Below are 20,945 nucleotides of genomic sequence, written 5' to 3'. Positions count from 1 at the left end.
GCTTTCTTTTTACCTCAGACTGAACTCCTAGTCATTTTGCTCTTTAGAGACTAGATCTTTGTTTTCTTCTCCATCCAGACCTTTATTGGTAATTTGAACGTCCGTGTAGATGACCTATCCGACACCCATAATGTCCCTCTTCTTTTCCTATCCCTTTTTACTCCACATAGATTCTGCAGTTCTTTATTACAAGTACTCCCTTACTAATACCTTCAATAATTTTGCCTCTTGTACTGTCCTTGCTAAACCCCAATCCTGATTTAATCCAACTGTCCACCTTCTCTGTAAGTATTACATTAAATAGCTGAACATTACTGGGTAGTTTATACACTTAGCTGACTGTTTACTCACAGGGCCTCAAGTGGGCACCCTACTACTCTTTACTCATGAGTTTTACCTTTTACAATTTATTTCCTCTCAGAGCACGCATACTACTCACCTTTCTTCATGTTTGACTGATGATTTCTTCTCAAATAGAAGCTGTCTGACAGGAGGTTCCCTTATTAACCTATCACCACCAAGTCTTCAGCCCTACTTGTGTTTGTATCCATGTTACCTTGTTTTATTCTTGTCAGAATGGAAATAGTATTCTTGTTCCTGTGAAAGGTAAGACCTTTTATTTGTGCTTCATATCCTGTCTGTTCTCACCTACCCCAAGGACTTTGGTACTGTGATTATCCTAATACCATTCTTGCATTGTCTTATTCTTCTCTTCTTAATCCATCCTGTCTGTGGAGACATGATCCAGTATCTTCCATCTTAAAGCACAAACAAAACCCTCCCTGAAGTCCGTATTCCCCACCAGTTACAGACCTTCTCTTTGTCCCATGACCCGCCTTGGAACCTCTGGAAAGAGTTGCCCTCACTTGTTCTGTCTGCTCCCACTCGCTCTTCATCCCTCTCAGACTTAACTTTGTCACCATTCTTCAGTGAAACTGCTTTTGTCAAGGTCATTAGTTCCTTTCAATAACTGAAAGTACTAGTTCCAGTGGGTATTCCTGTCTGCTTGTATCCTGCCTCTTACCACTCTTTCTCCCACCTTTCTTCTTTGCTGGCCTTTCTTCTGCTGTCTAATCTCTGAATGTTAGTGGGTTTGGTTCTAGTCCACCATCTTTGTTCTTTCTGAATTCTCTCACTCTGTTCTTTCTGAATTCTCTCACCCATTTTGTTACTTTAAATATTTGATGTGTAGTTAATGAATTTCAAATTTGTGTTCCTAGTCTGACTTCTTGCTCTAATTTCGTTTTTGTATCCATCCTACTGCCTACTTGATATCTCTACTTAGATATCTAAAAGGAAAGTCATACTTAAAATATGTAAAAGCTTTCTCTGCCCTTCAGTTCAGTTCAGTTCAGTAACTCAGTTGTGTCAGACTCTGCGACCCCATGAATCGCAGCACGCCAGGCCTCCCTGTCCATCACCAACTCCCGGAGTTCACTCAGACTCAGGTCCATCGAGTCAGTGATGCCATCCAGCCATCTCATCCTCTGTTGTCCCCTTCTCCTCCTGCCCCCAATCCCTCCCAGCATCAGAGTCTTTTCCAATGAGTCAACTCTTCACATGAGGTGGCCAAAGTACTGGAGTTTCAGCTTCAGCATCATTCCTTCCAAAGAAATCCCAGGGCTGATCTCCTTTAGAATGGACTGGTTGGATCTCCTTGCAGTCCAAGGGACTCTCAAGAGTCTTCTCCAACACCACACTTCAAAAGCATCAATTCTTCGGCGCTCAGCCTTCTTCACAGTCCAACTCTCACATCCATACATGACCACAGGAAAAACCATGGCCTTAACTAGACAGACCTTTGTTGGCAAAGTAATGTCTCTGCTTTTGAATATGCTATCTAGGTTGGTCATAACTTTCCTTCTCTGCCCTTAGCCCTCACCAAAGCTGTTCTCTTCCCCAGCTTCTTCATCTTTGGAAGTATTTTCACTATCCCTCCAATTTCCCAAGCTGAAAATCTAGAAATTATCCTGTATTCCCTGTTTTCCTTATTCCTTAATTCAATTCATCAGAGTCTCCTGTTAATTTTACTTTCAGAGTATATTTCTAGGTTTTTGCCTCGTTTCCACTGCTGTTACCTTTTTTTTTAAACCAGTGCAGAGTTGAACATATCCAAATTTATTTACACAATGATAAAGAAATTTGAGTTCTATTTCTATTTTGTGGAATTTTATTCTGGGATCCAACTTTGTTGTATAACTGACATAGGTCATTGAAACTAATTTCCCACCTCACATGCAGTTTTCTGTCTCAAGGGAACAGAAAACTTGGGTTTTTAATGCACATACAATAATGATCTTAATACTGCTTTACAATTTAGTAGGAAGGCAGCTGTCCCACAGCTTGAGGAGGAAGAAGGGCAGGCAGAGAAGTTAAAATTAAGCAGATTATGCCTTGACTCTTTCTAATCTTTTCATAGTTCCCAAGTACCACAAAGATTAAGGCTCATTCATTCTCTAGAAAAGTAAAAATTGGCCTAGATCTCCTAGAATGTTTTGCGAATCTCTTCTCTGGTGGCTCAGACAGTAAAGCGTCTGCCTGCAGTGCGGGAGACCCGGGTTCGATCTCTGGGTTGGGAAGATCTCCTGGAGAAGGAAATGGCAACCCACTCCAGTACTCTTGCCTGGAAAATTCCATGGACTGAGAGGCTCCTGAGAGCCTGGTAGGCTATAGTCCATGGGGTCGCAAATAGTCGGACACGACTGAGTGACTTCACTTTCACTTTTCAGTTTCTAGAATTAAATGAGAGAGGGAGAAGGATTTGGGTTTTTGAAAATACTTGTCAGCAGAGAAGGAACCATTATGTAGAAATCAAATGAACTTCTGTTCTATGTAATGGACGATAAGAACCTTGGATCTAACTGAGATTCCCTTCATTTTTGTCAAAGTGATTAATGATTAGTATAATCTACAAATTGCTATGAATTATTTTCAGAGACTGTGAACAGTGGCAATAGGCAATATCCATGATAAGCTCATTCGCAGATGGTTTGTGTTACTGTTGGGCATGAATTGACCCCACATCTGATCTCTATCAGTGTTCCCTTTGGGGGTAAGACACTCAGAAAACCCAGCTAGAAGAAAAAAAAAAAAAAAAAGAAAACCCAGCTAGACATAAAGTTAGTTGGTTCACCCTTAGTCCTTATTCACAATAGAGCAACCTCCCTTATAATAGATAGTGGAGGATGTTCTGGAACAATTTAGGAATCTGGTACAAGCTCTATGTGTTGTAGCTCTGTCTATAATATGGACTGAAATACTGCGAATGAAAAGGATTCTGCTACCTGTCAAACTTGAGTTGAATATTTACAGTATTTATCCCGAATGAAATCATGAAGATTAAGCCTCATGACAGTATCTATTCTAGATGAAATCATGAAGGTCAAGAGGGCAGTAGATGTGAAAGTCCCTTTACTTGATGGTTTATCAGAGCGTTACATCAGTTCCTCAGGTCTGTCTCTGCATTACCAAACTTAAAGCTGTATTACAAAGCTGAAAAAAATAATAGTATAAAAGCATGCTTGCATCTTTCTGCTGCTGATTATATATAGCAGTAGCAACAGTTACTGGATACTTTTTCCAAATCTGTCTTCCTGCAGGTCATCCTTATGACTTTTTACTCAGAATAGGGTAAGCATCCAGAGAATGAATAAGCTGAAGAAGTATAATGTGGCTTCCTAGACATGGATCTTGCATTTTAACTTCACCTTTGAGCATAGATGAGAGCTTAAGAAGTTGCTTCATTTATGGTTTTAAAACAGTGATGGTGATGGTAAAGATCAATCGGTACTGGGAATTCCCTGGCGGTCCAGTGGTTAGGATTCCACACTTTGGCTGCTAAGGGCCCAGGTTTGATACCTGGTTGGGAAACTAAGATCCCACACACCACACAGCACAGCCAAAAATAGAGATCAGTTGGTACTTACCTTCAGCTCTTTTCTATACTGCCTTCATTCTAGATTCTTTTACTGTCTCTAAAAGTCTCTATAAACTCATTATTAGAAGAGTGAGGTATTTCTACTGTGTAGTCTTTTTAAATTTCTGATGTCCAAGCTTTATTCTGTTCCTTAGTTTGAAAGACTATACACTGAGACATGAAATTTCTCCCTTTAATTTTTGGAATGTTCTAACTTTTTACCTGGTGGTATCTTTCTTTCAGTTATGACATGCACCGATTACATCCCTCGCTCATCCAATGATTATACCTCACAAATGTATTCTGCAAAGTAAGTTGAATAATTGTTTCAAAAATCTGTATGCTTTTTCTCTAGATTCATTGCAAAATGTAACTTGATATTTAAGCTATTAAGTTGACATTTATTTTCACCTCTCTTGTTCTCTCTGGCCCTACTCCAGTTTTTTTATTCCATGTAAATATAGTCTAGGTATCATCCTTTTAAAAAGTTAATGATTGTCTGAAATAGATCACTGTTACCCAGGAGCTTTCTCAAAGTGAATAGGCACTGAAAAGTGTAAAATACCATTAATGATGAAAATATATCACTGCTTAACCTCTCATTATTCTCTCTTTGCTCCGCTTTAAAAGAGAGATCAATTAAAAAAACTAAAGCCAGCCTCAGACTGGGACTTCTGGGCCTAATCTGTGTTCGTCTTGGCTTTAGAAGCTTATTCTTTTAGAAGTGTACTCAAGTAGAAAGTAGGCTGAGGTTAGACAGGTTTAGTGAGTTTAAATCACTGAGAGGCAATATTTTGGGCCTCATGAGATAAGATCAGCATTTAAGATCCACTAAGCTAATCATCTCCAAGATGAGTAGGTGCAGAACAGTGTGTATATCAAGCTACCAATTGCACATTGATAAAGGTTGAGCCTGCATATATAGATGCGTACAAGCGTGCTTTATTAACCTAGGATAAATTCTTACGTACTTACATAGGCAAGTTACATAAAGAAATTGGTGACAGAGGTGAGTAATATGTCTGGGTCTCTTGTAAAAGAAAACTTTCCTTTTTGTGCCCATTTGTATTAAGTGCCTTTTGAATTTTGCATCAGTTTAAAAAAAATAAGCTGATTGAAAAATCATCTCAATGAATTCTACAAATTCTAATCTAGTATTATCATTAACATTAATAACATCCTTGGGCCAGTCATTTTCTGTGTTTTTCTTCTGTGAAATGACTGAACCTGTTCTCTGAGGTCATTATGAAGGTGATGAAATAATTTGAGCTATAAAGACACTAAATAAAAAAGATTTTATGATCTTTATCATATCTGGAGATTAATCCATTTGAAGTTACTAAGATTTTAAATCATTCCCACATGATTTGATTAACAGCTACAGCCTGAGCTATTTTCTGGTCTCAGGACTGGCTAAAAAGACTAGAAATTTTCAAATTCAGTCTTTTAGAGTCTACTGAGATGTGAATATAGCAAATTCCAAATTCATTCATTTATTCAAAAAAGTATTGTATACCTGTTGCACTCAGGACACCTTGTTAGCTTTCTACCTTAATGTAGACCTCCTTACCCAGAGAAGGCAATGGCACCCCACTCCAGTACTCTTGCCGGAAAATCCCATGGACGGAGGAGCCTGGTAGGCTGCAGTCCATGGGGTTGCTGTGAGTCAGACACGACTGAGCGACTTCACTTTCACTTTTCACTTTCACACATTGGAGAAGGAAATGGCAAGCCACTCCAGTGTTCTTACCTGGAGAATCCCAGGGATGGGGGAGCCTGGTGGGCTGCCATCTATGGGTTCCCACAGAGTCGGACACGACTGAAGCGACTTAGCAGCAGCAGTAGCAGACCGCCTTACCACTTATCTAAACCATTGCATTTTTTAACTGTCTCTGTTTCAAGTCCCCTTCCCCCATCCATTTTACAAAGAAATATCAAGCTAATGTTTATTAAAGAACAGCTTTGATCTTGTCATCCTTTTCTCAACAATTTCAGTGACTCCTCATTGTTTCAGATTTGTCTGAACACTTTTAGCCTGGTTCAAGGTCTTTGCTGTCTGTCTTATACTTTCCCTTAGTATAATCTCTGCTCCTTGTTGGCTGAAGCCCTGTCTGTACCCTTGGCAGAGGCTTTCTCTTTTTCTAGAACACCTTTTCTCTCTTTCATTTTTGCACATTCTGTCTGCTCACAGATCACTTCTTTATGGCCTTCCTTCATTTTCTTCTCTCCAAAAACTGCAAAAAAAAAAAAAAAATTTCCCCTCTGAAACTACCTCCCCCCATTATTTTATTGTTATGACCTACATGGTACATATGACACTTACTTTCTTACTTTATAAGTACAGGATAACTCACTAAATAAAATAACTCATATCTAAAAATTGAGTGCATAAAATGTGGCGCCATCTTATTCCATGGATGAAATGAGCAGGTCAGTTAGCTGGTTTAAAATCCCGGAAGTGTCACTGTTGAATTCATCTCTAGCTAAACCAACTAGTGGCAGTATACTCTGGCTTAAATCTCAGCGGGGCAAGTCAGTGTCCTGTCTAGGACTTCCCGGATTTTATTAGTCACTTGACTCTTGATTTTATAGGCTCGATCTAGGGCCATTGGGCCACACTCCTGATCCTGGTTTTCTAATATGGTGGTTGCCTGCTTTTTCTCTGAAGGTCTCACCCTCTTTTCCAAGTTCCACTTTCACTCTCAAAACTTTAGTTTGGCCTGGAGGGCTCCATGGGGAATGGAGTCAGTTGCCAATCTGTTCTATCCAGTTGTGTGTCCTACCAGGATTTTATTCTGTATTTAGACATAAGAGCAAAAATGAGCTTAGTCAGTACCTGTGTCTCACACAGGGCCTTGCACGTAGCACACCACAAGTGTGTGTGGTGTGATTGGACCTTTGGAGGATGTTTGAAACTGTTGATTTTTCTATAAAATTGTTTGTTAGGTAGATGATAAGTAGACCTGAAAAGGAAAAAATAATTCTGCTTTCTGACCATAGTAAGAGGCATTTTATGTGACAGGTTAGTCTACTCATTATTGATTCTTTGCTGTTAGTGATATTAGCTGTTTTTTGTTTTTCTTATGTGAAATTTTTTGTTTTCTTGAACTTTTCTAGACCTTACGCACATATCCTCTCAGTTCCTGTTTCGGAAACTGCTTACCCTGGGCAGACTCAGTACCAGACTTTGCAGCAGTCTCAACCCTATGCTGTCTACCCTCAGGCAACCCAGACGTACGGACTACCTCCTTTCGGTAAGGCATCCTGTTGTAAGCAGTTTCTAAGAATATTGATTTTATCCCACAGAAATTTCCATCTTTCCCCCAAAAGCAAGCATGGCTAATCAGGAAGCTGAGAGAAAGCAAGTTGTTCTTGACAGCATCTGCTTGTTACAGGTGTGATAGAAGTTGGGTGTGCTTTTCCACAGTGTATTTGATGCCTGTAATATAAAATCATAACTTTTCAGTACTCACTTATTTATCTGCTATAATTTAGATATTTCCAAGGTGCTAAGTCTTGACTGGAAAAGTTGGAATCTTCATGTTTTTGGAAACTGTTTGAAGCATTGCTATTGATTTGACTTACTTCGTGGAAAACATGGTACCATGACAAATATATTTTGAGGTGGCTAATTTCTTACTAAAACTAAGTAATCTACATATCCAGGTAGAATATACCTTATAGTTCTCTCTCTCTCTGTCAGTTTCTCCCCTTCCTTCTTATCCCATACCACAAAGTGATCAGTTGTTGCTCTGCTGAACCGAAAAGTCATCTTAGAGGGGAAAATCCCTGATTTTGTACAGCCTTATCTTGTGCATAGAGAGTTTTGTTCTTTGGTTTTAGGTATCTTGGACTGAACTATAAATTAGAATGATTTTCTAGAAGTCAGTTTGAGGTTCTTTGAGCACTTAATATCTGCTGATTTTTCAGTGTGTGTACTGATATGTTCAGTGTGGTTTAGTGCTGCTTTGCTAGAACTGATGTCAGGAAATTGAAAGAATACTGTATTTTTTAAAAAATGTTCAGTATGTTAATAAAAGTATAACTTGGTAGCCTTTATTGCAACTAGCTGGGAATTAGAAAATCTTTCTAACAGATTGCCACAGATTCTGGGTGTTGCTTGCTTTTGGTTTTGACATTCCTACTTTTCCTGGCCTATTTGGCTACTCTTTTATGGTAGTTACAACTTTCTTACTTTGAGACTTGTTAGCATTCCTTGGCTCTTGATAACTACTAGAAACAAAAATGGGAGATATGTTTAATGGTAGTGGTAGCTGATAACTTCATGAAAGAAAAGAAACAGAAATGCTCGTTTTCCTGTTTGTACACCCACGCCTCAGTGCCTGTCAGTGTCAGCAAGGATACTAAAACCTTATGTTGCTGATATATTTAACCAGCCAAGACTGGGCAGTCCTTTCAGATGCAGAACTCTCTGTGAATATGTTTGTGTTTATTTCTTTTTGTATATATTAAAGCTAATTTACCAGCAGCTGGCTAATATCAATAGGCTAGCGAGTATAAAGCATTTCATGTTGTTTTTTTTTCACTCTCTGTTTTGATTTAAATTCTTTATTGGAAAGCCAAAAGCCCTTTATGACATTGTTGAACAACTGTTTATTCCTGCTGTTCAGTGTTGGGTAAAATTCTGGTTATGTCTCTAAACTCCGATTATGGAATACATAGCACAGTGCCATGTGCATGTAGGTCCTAGATATTATGGTATCTTCTGTAATCACTGCGTTTCCTTCATATTAAGGAAAGAAAATTTTGTAAAGTAGATCCCTGTTAAAAACTTGAAGGAGACAGTATTTTATAAAGAAATATTGGTTATAATAGGCTTTTATTAATCTGTTTCTATTTAATAATTGGGATGAAGGAAACTTGTTTCTTAAATTCTTATCAGTAGTTCAGAGAGACCTGTTCATTAGCTTAATTTGCCTTTGAATGATAGGTATGGCATATCCTCAAATTTCATAAAGGAAATTTCAAAGAAATACTTGTAATACTTTTTATGTGTATGTGTGTGATAACTTTAAGTGACTGTATTTTTAAAAGATATTTTCTTATGTTTTACCACGTGGCTTTTTTTGTTTTATATCACTCAGATATAAAGCACTCCATTTCTTCCTGTATAGTAGAGGGCATTATATCCAATATCTTAGAATAACTTGTGGAGGTGGTGGAATTGCTAAGTTGTGTCCAACTTTTACTACCCTATGGTCTGTAGCCTGCCGGGCTCCTCCGTGCGTGGGATTTCCCAGGCAAGAATACTAGAGTGGGTTACCATTTCTTCTCCAGGGGATCTTTCCAGCCCAGGGGTTGAACCCAGGTCTCCTGCATTGCAGGCAGATTCTTTACTGACTGAGCCACCAGGGAAGCAAAAAAACTGAATCACTATGCTATACACTTGAAACTAGCATATATAGTAAATCAGCTACCCTTCAGTTAAAAAAAAAACAAAAAAACTCCATTCCTTTTCTTGTGAAAAAGTGAAGTGCAAGTTGCTCAGTTATGTCTGACTCTTTGCGACCCCATGGACTGTACAGTAGATGGAATTCTCCAGGCCAGAACACTGGAGTGGGTAGTCTTTTCCTTCTCCAGGGGATTTTCCCAACCCGGGGCTCGAACCCAGGTCTCCCGCATTGCAGGCGGATTCTTTGCCATCTGAGCCACAAGGGAAGCCCAAGAATACTGGGGAGTGGGTAGCCTATCCTTTCTCCAGTGGATCTTCCTGACCCAGGAATCAAACCAGTGTCTACTGCATTGCAGGTGGATTCTTTACCAACTGAGCTATCAGGGAAGACCTTATTCTTGTGAAGGTTTCAGTAATTTTATCCTCTTACCTTTAGCACTAACTCTCAATTAGCTAGTCTGTTTTTTATTTCAGATGTAAACAGAGCTTTAGAAAATCTTATTGTAATAATATGACTTTATATTAATATATTTATGCAATAATAATAATAATCAGTTCAGTCGCTCAGTTGTGTCCAACCCTTTGTGACCCCATGGACTACAGCACACCAGGCCTTCCTGTCCATCACCAACTCCCAGAGTTTACTCAAACTCATGTCCATTGAGTCAGTGATGGTATCCAACCATCTCATCCTCTGTCGTCCCCTTCTCCCAGCATCAGGGTCTTTTCCAGTGAGTCAGTTCTTCTCATCACATGGCCAAAGTATTGGAGTTTCAGCTTCAGCATCAGTCCTTCCAATGAATATTCAGGACTGATTTCCTTTAGGATGGACTGGTTGGATCTCCTTGCAGTCCAAGGGACTCTGAAGAGTCTTCTCCAACACCACACACAGTTCAAAAGCATCAGTTCTTTGGCGCTCAGCTTTCTTTATGGTCCATCTCTCATACATGACCACTGGAAGAACCATAGCTTTGATTAGACGGACCTTGTTGGCAAAGTAATGTCTCTGCTTTTGAATATGCTGTCTAGGTTGGTCATAACTTTCCTTCCAAGGAGCAAGCGTCTTTTAATTTCATGGCTGCAATCACCATCTGCCGTGATTTTGGAGCCCAAAAAAATAAAGTCTGACACTGTTTCCACTGTTTCCCCATCTATTTCCTGTGAAGTGGTGGGACCAGATGCCATGATCTTAGTAAGTTATTAAATAAGCAGGGTGACAATATACAGCCTTGATGTACTCCTTTCCCTATTTGGAACCAGTCTGTTGTTCCATGTCCAGTTCTAACTGTTGCTTCTTGACCTGCATACAGATTTCTCAGGAGGCAGGTCAGGTGGTCTGGTATTCCCGTCTCTTGGAGAATTCTCCACAGTTTGTTGTGATCCACACAGTCAAAGGCTTTGGCATAGTCAATAAAGCAGAAGTAGATGTTTTTCTGGCTCTCTTGCTTTTTCAGTGATCGAGTAGATGTTGGCAATTTGATCTCTGGTTCCTCTGCCTTTTCTAAAACCAGCTTGAACATCTGGAAATTCACATACTGTAGAAGCTTGGCTTGGAGAATTTTGAACATTACTTTGCTAGTGTGTGAGATGAGTGCAATTGTGTGGTGGTTTGAGCTTTCTTTGGCATTGCCGTTGAAATAATAACGAGTGCTTACTGCGCCAAGCAATATGCTGAGAATAAGTACTTCACACTTTACATTATTTTCTTATTTAATCCAAACCAACAGTCATAAAAAGTAAGTGGTAGCATTATCCCTGGTTATAGATGAGGAAACACATTTAGAAGGATTAAGTGACTAACCTGTAAATGCCTTGGATTAGAATTGCACCCCAATCTGTTTAAATCCAGAAGTGCTCATAAATTTAGGTCTGTATGAAAAAATTAATAATAGAGTTGAGAAGAAATTTAAGTTTCCTCCTTTTAAAGAAGTGAGAAAAGACAAGGAAATCTAGGAAGCCCATATTATGATAGATATTTAAAAGTAAAGGAATAGTGGTCATCTTTTCACAGCTATATAGAAATGATGAGATGGCAGAATAAGGATTTGAGGTTTAACTTCCAGTAATCTGATTGAATATGTGTGAGGGAAAGGGTACTTATTTGTTTTTAGGAGCTCACAAAAGATTGGCTTAACCTCCATTGTTCTGCCTTCTTTTAAAAGAGGTTTAATATGAGATGGAGACTTGACAGTAGTATTAAGAGTCTGAAGGATGTTCATGTCATTTCCCTCAGTAATCCCTTCTAGGGATTTATCCTAGGAAATTAATTACAGATAACCACAAAAAATTACTGCCAAGATACTCATCACAGCATTATTTACAATAGCAAAAGATTGGAAACAACCGACTTATTGAATGGAAAGATGTGTGTTAAATTGCAGTGGATTCATAGAATGGAAAACTGTGTAGCCATTATAAACCATATTCTTAAAGAATACTTAGTTGTTGAGGTCCTTTAATGGACCGGAACCTGGTGGTCCGGAGTCCATCGGTTTACTTTAAGAAAGTAAAGGAGAGAGAAAGAGGCTGATATTCCTTGGTTTATGCAGAAAACCAATAAAGCTCCTGACACGGGGCTTGCGCTGTTCACGAAGGCACCTGGCGCCCTCTCGATGGGGGGAGGCACAGAGCGCCTTCTCGAGAGGGTCTTAGAAGCCCGGGCAGGAAAGTGAACACAGCAGGCTTCTGCGCTCCAGATATAGCCTGAGAGAGAGAGAGAGTGAGAGAGAGAGAGAGAGAGAAGACACAGGGACCCAAGCTCTGATGGAGCAAGGGTGTTTTATTCAATATTGTGTGAGTATTTATACTGTCTTACAAGGTAGCTATTTTCAGCAGAGATAAAATCAAAACTTACAAGTTATCAAGGAAACATGAGGTCATCCATATGAAAGAGAGAGGGTTGTAAATAATCACTTTTACCGTATGGTTCATAAAAAGGAAGAGGGTCGTAAATAGTTACTTATCACCGTGTATGGAAAAGCTACATTTTTTCCATATGTATAGAAAAACTTTATTTTTGGGGGCTCCAAAATCACGGCAGATGGTGATTGCAGCCATGAAATTAAAAACTGCATGCATTCCTAATTCCTGAATATTCAGAAATTAATAAGGGACAGAGGATTCATGACAGATCCAAACAGCACACAGGAAGCCTCCTGTTAAATGCTTCCTGACACTTAGTGTCTTGAAAACATAGCTCATTATTAATTAAAAAAAGCAGTATATAAAACTGAAAATACAATATACTAAGTAGTTTTTTAAAATACTACATAAAGAATAACTTGGAAGAAAAACTGAATGTTAACAGAACGGGCAGTACAGGTCTGATCTCAGTTACTGAAGAAGCATGCACAGTTCCACTGTGCACCGGTTTCAGTTAACACAGACCCGTGCAAAAAGTGAGAACTGCCTGTATTTTTTTCTATATGATGATACTATGCAGTATTTTTCTTTTCACTTCCTGTAGTTTCCCAATTTTCTGTGATATACATCTACTTATTTTATTATTAACAAAGTACTCAGATTACTTAGTATTTATAATAGCTCATCCTAGTGAGCTATTAAATCAACCAGATATTTTTTCATATTTTTTTCCTAGCATGTACATGTACTTCAGTTTTTAACCGAACTAATCTTCTCTAACTTGGAGAAGGAAACCGCAGCCCATTCCAGTATTCTTGACTGGGAAATCCAATGGACAGAGGAGCCTGGTGGTCTATAGTCCATCGGGTTGCAAAGAGTCGAACATAACTTAGCAACTGAGCTTGCACAGTCTTCTGTAAAGGTCCACTGCTCTGATATACGTTACTGCAGAGTGAGGTGCTCAGATTAGTTTGGTTAGTAACTAACCCATAGGGAAGTATTTGGGCTGAGAAACATGGGTAGAGTTAGTGATGAGACCCCACTGTGGGGCAGCAGGAGCATAGCACTCAGAGACAAAAATTCCTTTACCTTTTTTTGATCAGCTATTGCTCTACATCAGGCTCTTAAATGCTTAAATGACTTGAGAAAGTCTGAACTTATGGGCAACAGTGGAATAGGAGTCAGGAAGCCAGGATTTTCTTTCTTTGATTGTTGGCAGTAGTGATCTGCAGTCAGACTGGTCATGCTACTTGTTACTTGAAATTCTAAGAAGAGCACTTTTAAAGGAAGGGCTTAAAGAGTAGGGCTGCAGTGATGCCGGATGGAGAAGGCAATGGCACCCCATTCCAGTACTCTTGCCTGGAATATCTCACGGACAGAGGAGCCTGGTGGGCTGCAGTCCATGGGGTCGCTAAAAGTCGGACACGACTGAGCAACTTCACTTTGACTTTTCACTTTCATGCATTGGAGAAGGAAATGGCAACCCACTCCAGTGGGCTGGAGAATCCCAGGGACAGAGGAGCCTGGTAGGAGGCCGTCTATGGGGTCGCACAGAGTCGGACACGACTGAAGCGACTTAGCAGCAGCAGTGATGCCAGAAGCAGTGTCCATGTTGTCTTTTATTCCTTTATTCTTTATAAAACAGTATTAAATATTCTTCATGTTTATCCTTCATTTTTCTGGCCCAGAACATTCAAAACTAGCTATTTCCTCTAACTTGTCTTGGACATTTTGCTCTAATTTTTGACTTTATAAGAAAGACCAATTTATAGAAATTATACATTTTGAAACTTTTTAAGAATACATACTAAATAATAAGACTAGCAAAACCCTCTCAGTTAATATTATTCTTATTTTAGTACAGTGTAATAATAAACATATTCAGAAATCCAGCACCCCAGGTTCAGAACCTATTTAGAAAAAAAAAAATTGATTACAATAAATTTGAACGTTATTGTGACACTGGAATGGCAAGTTGTTTCTAAAAACTGTGATAGTCAATCACCAAGAGTCTTAGCACTGATATTCAAATTTCACATCATGAATGTTTAAAAAACTACATTCTGAAATATTTTTTATTGTTAAATGTCAACCATAACAAGGACTTTAGCTGTGGCTTACCTGGACAAGACTTAAAATCATCATAAACTAAGTAAGGAGGGGGACAGCCCTTCTAATTCATGCTAAGATGTTGGTGTTTCTTAACCTCTTCAAATAAGTTACTTGATACGTTTAATAGGTGAGAAAAGACTATGACTTTTTAATGCTTTAAGGGTTTGATAAATTAGGAGTTTGGGATTAACGTATACACACTACAATATATAAAATAGGTAAACAACAAGAACCTACACTGTATAGCACAGGAAACTGTACTTAATATTTTATAATAACCTATAATGGAAAAGCATCTGTGTGTGTATATGTATATATACATGTATATATGAATCACTTTGTCATACAGAAGAAACTAACACAACATTTTAACTGTACTTCAATTAAAAAAATAATAGTTTGAGACAAGGCAGTTACCATGTTCCATTGTCAACCTTTTAAGATTTTCACATCTCCTTTTACTGTTCTTACATTTATTTATCAACAGATTTTATAGATCTGAGTTACACTAAGATATCTGAATGCCCTGGTGAAGCAGAGGTCTTTACTATCAAAGCATTATATATTTATAAATTTCTTACCAGATTAAGAGTACGTGAAATAAGGTAATACTGAATTTGAAGCTGTGGCTGACCTTCATACTGATTTCCTACCTGGAATGTGTTTCATTGATGAATCTTCTTATTATCAGTTTCAACTATATTGATCCAGTAGCCATAACTATTCAGAGCACAGTGAGGTTTTTCATAGACTTTTGCATAGCCAAAATTATGACAGAAACAATTCATGCATAAAGGATATCCTGAGACTCTCATGTAGAAGCATGCTTTTCTTATGGTTTCCTAGTTTAGTGCAGATGAAAAAGGAGATACAGCCAGAAACAGAAGATTGTCAAGAAGTGACAGATCACAGAGGAAAGGCAAAGCGATATAAGAACCTTCAAATCATAGAACTGTAACTGAGTTCTCCTTAGTACTAAGCAGATGTTTTGACATATTGCAGTAGTCTCTGGGGATGTTTCTGTAATGTACATAGCACAGCACAGCACAGAAGAGCTCTTGGAAACAATAATTCTGGAAAAAGGTATGTTCCCCCTGCTAAGAAGATAGGAAAGGGTATGTATATATTTTTAAAAGATTACCACCTAGGAGCATTGTGATAAAAAAAAAAAAAAAAGTGAATAGCTGTGATATCTGTCAGTGTGAGGTGGATTTTTATGTTCTGACAGGGAGATGTGTCTCTCAGATATTACGTGGAAGAGCAAATTATGAACAGCAGGTAACATCCCATTTTTATTAAAAAGGAAAAACAAGATTGTAAACAGAAGAAATCTTAGTGGCTCTTATGCAAACTGAATAGTGGTTAACTTTGGATGATGGGGTTATATGTGACTTTATTTTTTCTAAAAAATTAGGAATTACATATTTCTGTTAATGTTTTTAATTTATGAAAGTAAGCAGGTATATCTTTCCTAATCAGAAGAAACAAAGGTAACAAAATAACCAGCTTAAGGAGGCAGAGAAGTATATAAACATTTTAGAAAAATCTGGTTCTTATTTAATGGGTAAGTGAATTTTAAACGTATGTGGAATATCTCCCACCTTGACAATGCACACAAATGATTTGAATGTCAGACACTCTTTACAACAATGCTTGGGTGTCAGTAGCTCTTTTTCTGACTCCTGATCAATTTCCCCCAACCATCGAGGTGAACTTATATATGTATATTACTATTGGGGTTTTTGACAGGATTTTAATTTCTATGGCCCCACTCCCAATTCTTTGAAATTGTATTTGCTTGTGGTATACTACAAGTGGGAGATTCAGTAATTTTCTCTTACAAGCAAATTTATTATTGTTTTAAGATTTAGATTTTAAACCTGCTGGCTGATATGCTCCTCAGTCCCAGTGTGTTGTTTGTAACTGGTCCAATTTATCTGATTCAGGTGCATTGTGGCCAGGTATGAAACCTGAAAGTGGTTTAATTCAGACTCCATCTCCAAGTCAACACAGTGTTCTTACCTGCACTACAGGGTTAACCACAAGCCAGCCAAGCCCAGCACATTATTCTTATCCCATTCAAGGTAAACAGGCATGGTTGTGTGTGTTTCATTTTTTTTAAATTATTACTGTTTTTTGTTTTTAATCTACCTGTATCTCCAAACATACTGGGTAATACAGGATATTTGCATTTGTGCATGCTTTTTGTGTTAGACAAACCAGAACTTAGGAGTGAGGTTCATAAGTAGTTTAAGCCTTTGTGAACTGCTTAATAGAATTGAAGATTCCTCTTTTGCATGTTGGTGTCCAGAAAACCTGTCTGATTTTGTTCTAGTCTGTCTTCCGTGACATCTTGTCCTGTAAATGAGCAGAAGACTGTAGGTTAGAGCTCTGCTGACTTCTTTTCTGTGCAGTGCAAATAGAATGGAACGTGAGATGAGTGCTCTGTAAGATGTGTGCTGCTTTTCTGCTGTGGTTTTTGTCATACCTCCTCCCCCATTTTGTACTTCTTGGTAAGCATTTTTCTTGCCAAAAAATTCAGTCTTGTTTCTATTTTGTGATGAAATGCATAGCATTAAAGCTTGAACTCTAAACCTCTCTGCCTTCCCGAATTTTTCTTCTGAAAGGTTAGCATTAAGACACGACTATTAGGAATGAAGACAAAGAAACTCGAAAGGCACTATGGAGTTAATTCCCTATCCTTTCAAGTCCAATGCAGGGAATTTGTCATTGCTCCAAATAGGGAATTAACGTCCATCAACTTGGCTTCTCATCTGCCTCCTTTCTCCCAGCTTTTAAATATTATTCTTTATAAAATGGTGGTGCTAGAGAGATGAAGTTAGGACAGCGACAGCTGGTCTGAGGTATTCTTAAGATACACACTTTGAGGATAAAAAATGTTTTTATTTAGATTATATTAAAATGTTTTGATTTTCAGTGTTAACTGTTTTCAATAAAATGATTAAGAACTACTTTTTCTTGGTCTGTTGGAAACAGAACTGATTACGTTCCTAAGACCTTACTCTGAGCTACCTCTATCTCTTATTGCTTAGCAAGTCTCCTCTTTTCTTAATTATTTTACCGTGTCTCCTCTTTTCTTATTTTCCTTTCTTTTTTTTCCCCCCTTTCCCCCTTCTTTCTTTCTAAAATAGGAACAAGCCAGAAGGGAAAAACTTAAGAGCGTGACTTTATCTTCTCTTCTAACCCTCTTCATTTTTATAAAGTGTTTCTCTAGGTTGGTAGGCTTTGGGGTCCAACTACAGGCAAGTCTAGTAGGCACGTCCCTCCTAAACATTTATATGTCTGATAACTACACCTTGGTCATGAAAGAAAAGCAAGTTCTCTTCTGTTACATTAATAATCCTCTTCCAAGGTGTAGAACCACCACTCCTGTGTAGTTGTATCTTGAATTTGTGGAACCTGGTAGCTGAGCTTAACTTCTCCCTCCTTGTAAAACAAGAACCACCACCTTGTGGGGGTCTTTTAAGACCCATTGCTTTAAAAAAAAAAAGTCACAAAGCCATTCTGTGGCTTACTTTGCCACTATCCTCATTTCTTTACCTTTTATGACATTTTCTCCCTTTAGATCAGTTAACCCGGTTTCCTCCATTGTGCTAATGATTATTGTTGGTGTTTATTAAGTTTGTATTATATGTTTAGCATTGTTTTAGCAGCAGATAAGTGTTACTCGTGTAATCATAACACACCTATGAGGGAAGTACTGTCATTAATCTCATTTTACGGATTTGGCACATAAGACACAGTGGATAAGTCAAGGATATAAGCTGGGCAGTCTGGCCCCAGCACATGAGTGTAATGTGTATGATTTTCAGTATTGAAGTCTTGGTATCAATATCAGCTCCCCAAACTGAGAACCTATACTAGCAAGTATTTAAATTCATTTCCCTTCCCTTTTCTGGTTAATCTATTGGCCCTTTACATTCTTCATTAGAGCTTTGGCACAGGGTAGAAATTAAGGCAGAAATTAACCATCAAGTTGTCAATTTTTGCTATTTATTCCAGCGAAAAAGAAAAAGTTGGTAGAAAGAAGGTAGTAACAATTGGCTGAAATGAAATATGGATGTTTTGGCACATTTGAGTACCTGAATTCTCCACTATCAGGATCACTCTTCTCACCCCTACTTTTCATTTCCGTTAGCTCGGCTAATGAATGTTATTTAGCTCTCCAGGGCTTCGTCTCCCCCCATTTCCCACCCACTCCCGTGTAACTACCCAGTCACAGCATGGAATAAAAGGAAGGAGCATTGTACTGATCTTTTTTTTTTTTAAGTAATCAAAATGGCAGTGTCCCCTCATCCCCTCCAAAAGCTTTCAACAGTTGACTATAGCCCATCTTCCCTGGAGAAATTAGAGAAATTATAGCAAATTCCACTTCTGGCTTGATCAATTCTGATCAAAACCTTTTGTTTAGTTTCTCCTTCAATGCTCATGAAAACCCTTTGATTAAATAGATTTGGATTCTTTATATCAACCTTTTTCTAAAGTGTCTGTGACTATGTGGCCAAGTCTCTGGTTATTATCTTGAGTTGAAATGGTTAAAATAATTAAAATTCAAATAGTAAATTTAGTTTTAGAATTTTCAAAATGAATTTTAACCCAGCCTTGATGTTCAGTGAATGTCTTTGGGCTCGACTAGTGTTGGTGACACATAATAGTCTTCTGTTGACTAGATTTGTTTTGTATTTTAATAGACTCTATTTTTTATTGATGACAGATGATAGTTATATATCCCCTTTCCTACATGCAGTTTTCCTTATTAATATCTCACATTAGAATGGAACATTTGTTATGATTAATGAACTAATATTGGTTCATTATTATTAATTAAATCATAGGTTTATTTAGATTGCCTTAGTTTTTACCTGATGTCCTTTTTCTATTCCAGGATCTCATCCAGGACACCACATTTCATTTGATTATCATGTTTTTTTAGGCTTCTCTTGACTGCAGTTTTTCACACTTCACTTGTTTTTGATAACCTTGACATACTATTATTCATAAATCCCATGAGTATTTATTGAGCATCACTTACTACAGACCAGGCATTTTGCTAGATGTTGGAGGTAATGAATAAAATAGCAAGAATCTGCCTTCATGGAGCTTACGAACTAGGAGGGGAGGCAGAGAACAAAGAAGTAAAGGGAGAAATAAATTTCGAAAAGTGCTCTGAAAGGGGAAAAGAACTGGCTGTTGTGATTGGGAAGACAAGAAAGGAGTTCGTTCTAATAGAGGAGTCAGAGTCTCTGTGGATGTAGACATGCTGAGTGGGAACCATCAAGCTGGAGGGCAAGAGGGACAGGCCAGGGAGAACAATCCAGGCAGTGAGAGCGACATTGCAGAGGTCCTCAAGTGAGAAAGAGGGTCTTGTTTTCACTAACTCGAAAGCTGGGGTGAGCAAGGGTGGTGGAGAGACATATATAAAATTAGTGAGGTGGGCAGGAACTAAATCTTGCACCAGCTTCTATGTGCCATTAACCCTTGGGTTACCCTCCAGCTGTGGGATAATGTCACATAACTGTGCCTCTCACAGTTCTGTAACCACAGCCTTCTCATTAAAGCTGTCTGTGTATCCTGACTGTTGCAGGTGGACCTTGAGTGGGGCATGGTTCTCAGAAGCTTATCGTCCTATGGTTTCATAGTTTCATTGTCAAAACAAGAGTGGAAACTATCCAAAAACAGTTGGCCATCCCATTGGCACTTGGGGAGCTAATAGTCTTTAGATATATATATCAATAGGAGTTACCACTTGAGTTTTAAATGATCCTTGAAATTTATTCTTTAAGTCAGCAGTTGAATTTGTTGTTGTTGAGAGGGACATATATATTTCTGTGGGATGATCAGTGCTTTTTTTTTTTTTTTGAGGTGCCTGACTTTTTGTCATAGTGCAGGAGGTAGGGCATGTAGTGATTGTGTATATTTTAAGGTGAGTTTAGCTTGAGTTCACTGCTGGTTACAAGAACTAAATAAATATTGCTTAATAGTTATCTGACTTATATCACTAGAATTTAAATAACATGAGGGCAGGCATTGTCTTCACTCCTCTATTCCCAGTGACTGAAACAGTTTCTGGGCACATAGTACACCCTGGTTTGATGAACACATGAGTAAATGAATGACAGTTTAGGAATGATTTGATTGAGATGAGGAAAGAACTGTTATTAAGTCCTGTAAACTTTCTAGGTTAGCAGACCAACATTTTCTGTAATGGAAGCCACTATTGCTGAGAGGAGTTTGTGATGTTTAGTACTGTACTTGTTGAAAACTTGATATCAGCAATTAGCTAATCAAGACATTGAACTTCCTGTCATGGATAATTAGAGTGTGTGGCCAGTTGTTTTTTAGGTCTACCTTTTTACCTCCAGTGAGTGATCTGAAAATTGTTAAATTTATAAAACTACCTTGTCAGAATACCTTTTTCCCTGTGCGTGTGTAGGGATCAGATATGAATAAGTTGAACCTCTAACCATTTATAAATTATTAAGAAGGTAGAACAGAATTAAAGGTAAATAGGAGGAACAGATATAGAAGGCAATGGCACCCCACTCCAGTACTCTCGCCTGGAAAATCCCATGGGCGGAGGAGCCTGGTAGGCTGCAGTCCATGGAGTCACGAAGAGTCGGA

The 20,945-nt window shown here is 38.3% G+C and overlaps 1 protein-coding gene across 7 annotated transcripts in view; it reads left to right on the top strand.

The window, feature by feature from the left end:
- EYA3 (EYA transcriptional coactivator and phosphatase 3) overlaps nt 1-20,945 on the top strand; it is a 94,954-nt gene that overhangs the window by 37,265 nt on the left and 36,744 nt on the right. For 4 of the 7 annotated variants that reach the window (XR_015138698.1, XM_086331043.1, XM_086331053.1 and 1 more), the window contains 3 exons: nt 4,160-4,226; nt 7,034-7,170; nt 16,250-16,387. Coding sequence is in view for 5 of the 7 variants with exons in the window: in XM_086331043.1 (XP_086187169.1) it covers nt 4,160-4,226; nt 7,034-7,170; nt 16,250-16,387 (342 nt within the window). In the remaining 2 variants the exon portion in view is untranslated. The remainder of the gene's footprint in view (nt 1-4,159; nt 4,227-7,033; nt 7,171-16,249; nt 16,388-20,945) is intronic. The other 3 variants (XR_015138701.1, XM_086331072.1, XM_086331079.1) reach the window with 1 other exon arrangement.

The sequence above is a fragment of the Bos grunniens genome, chromosome 2 (genome assembly GCF_055505025.1).
Source record: "Bos grunniens cultivar Pamir isolate PY7600 chromosome 2, Bosgru_T2T1.0, whole genome shotgun sequence".
Taxonomy (NCBI): domain Eukaryota; kingdom Metazoa; phylum Chordata; class Mammalia; order Artiodactyla; family Bovidae; genus Bos; species Bos grunniens.
Note: the sequence above shows the minus strand (reverse complement) of the source record. Positions and strands in the feature narration are given on the sequence as shown.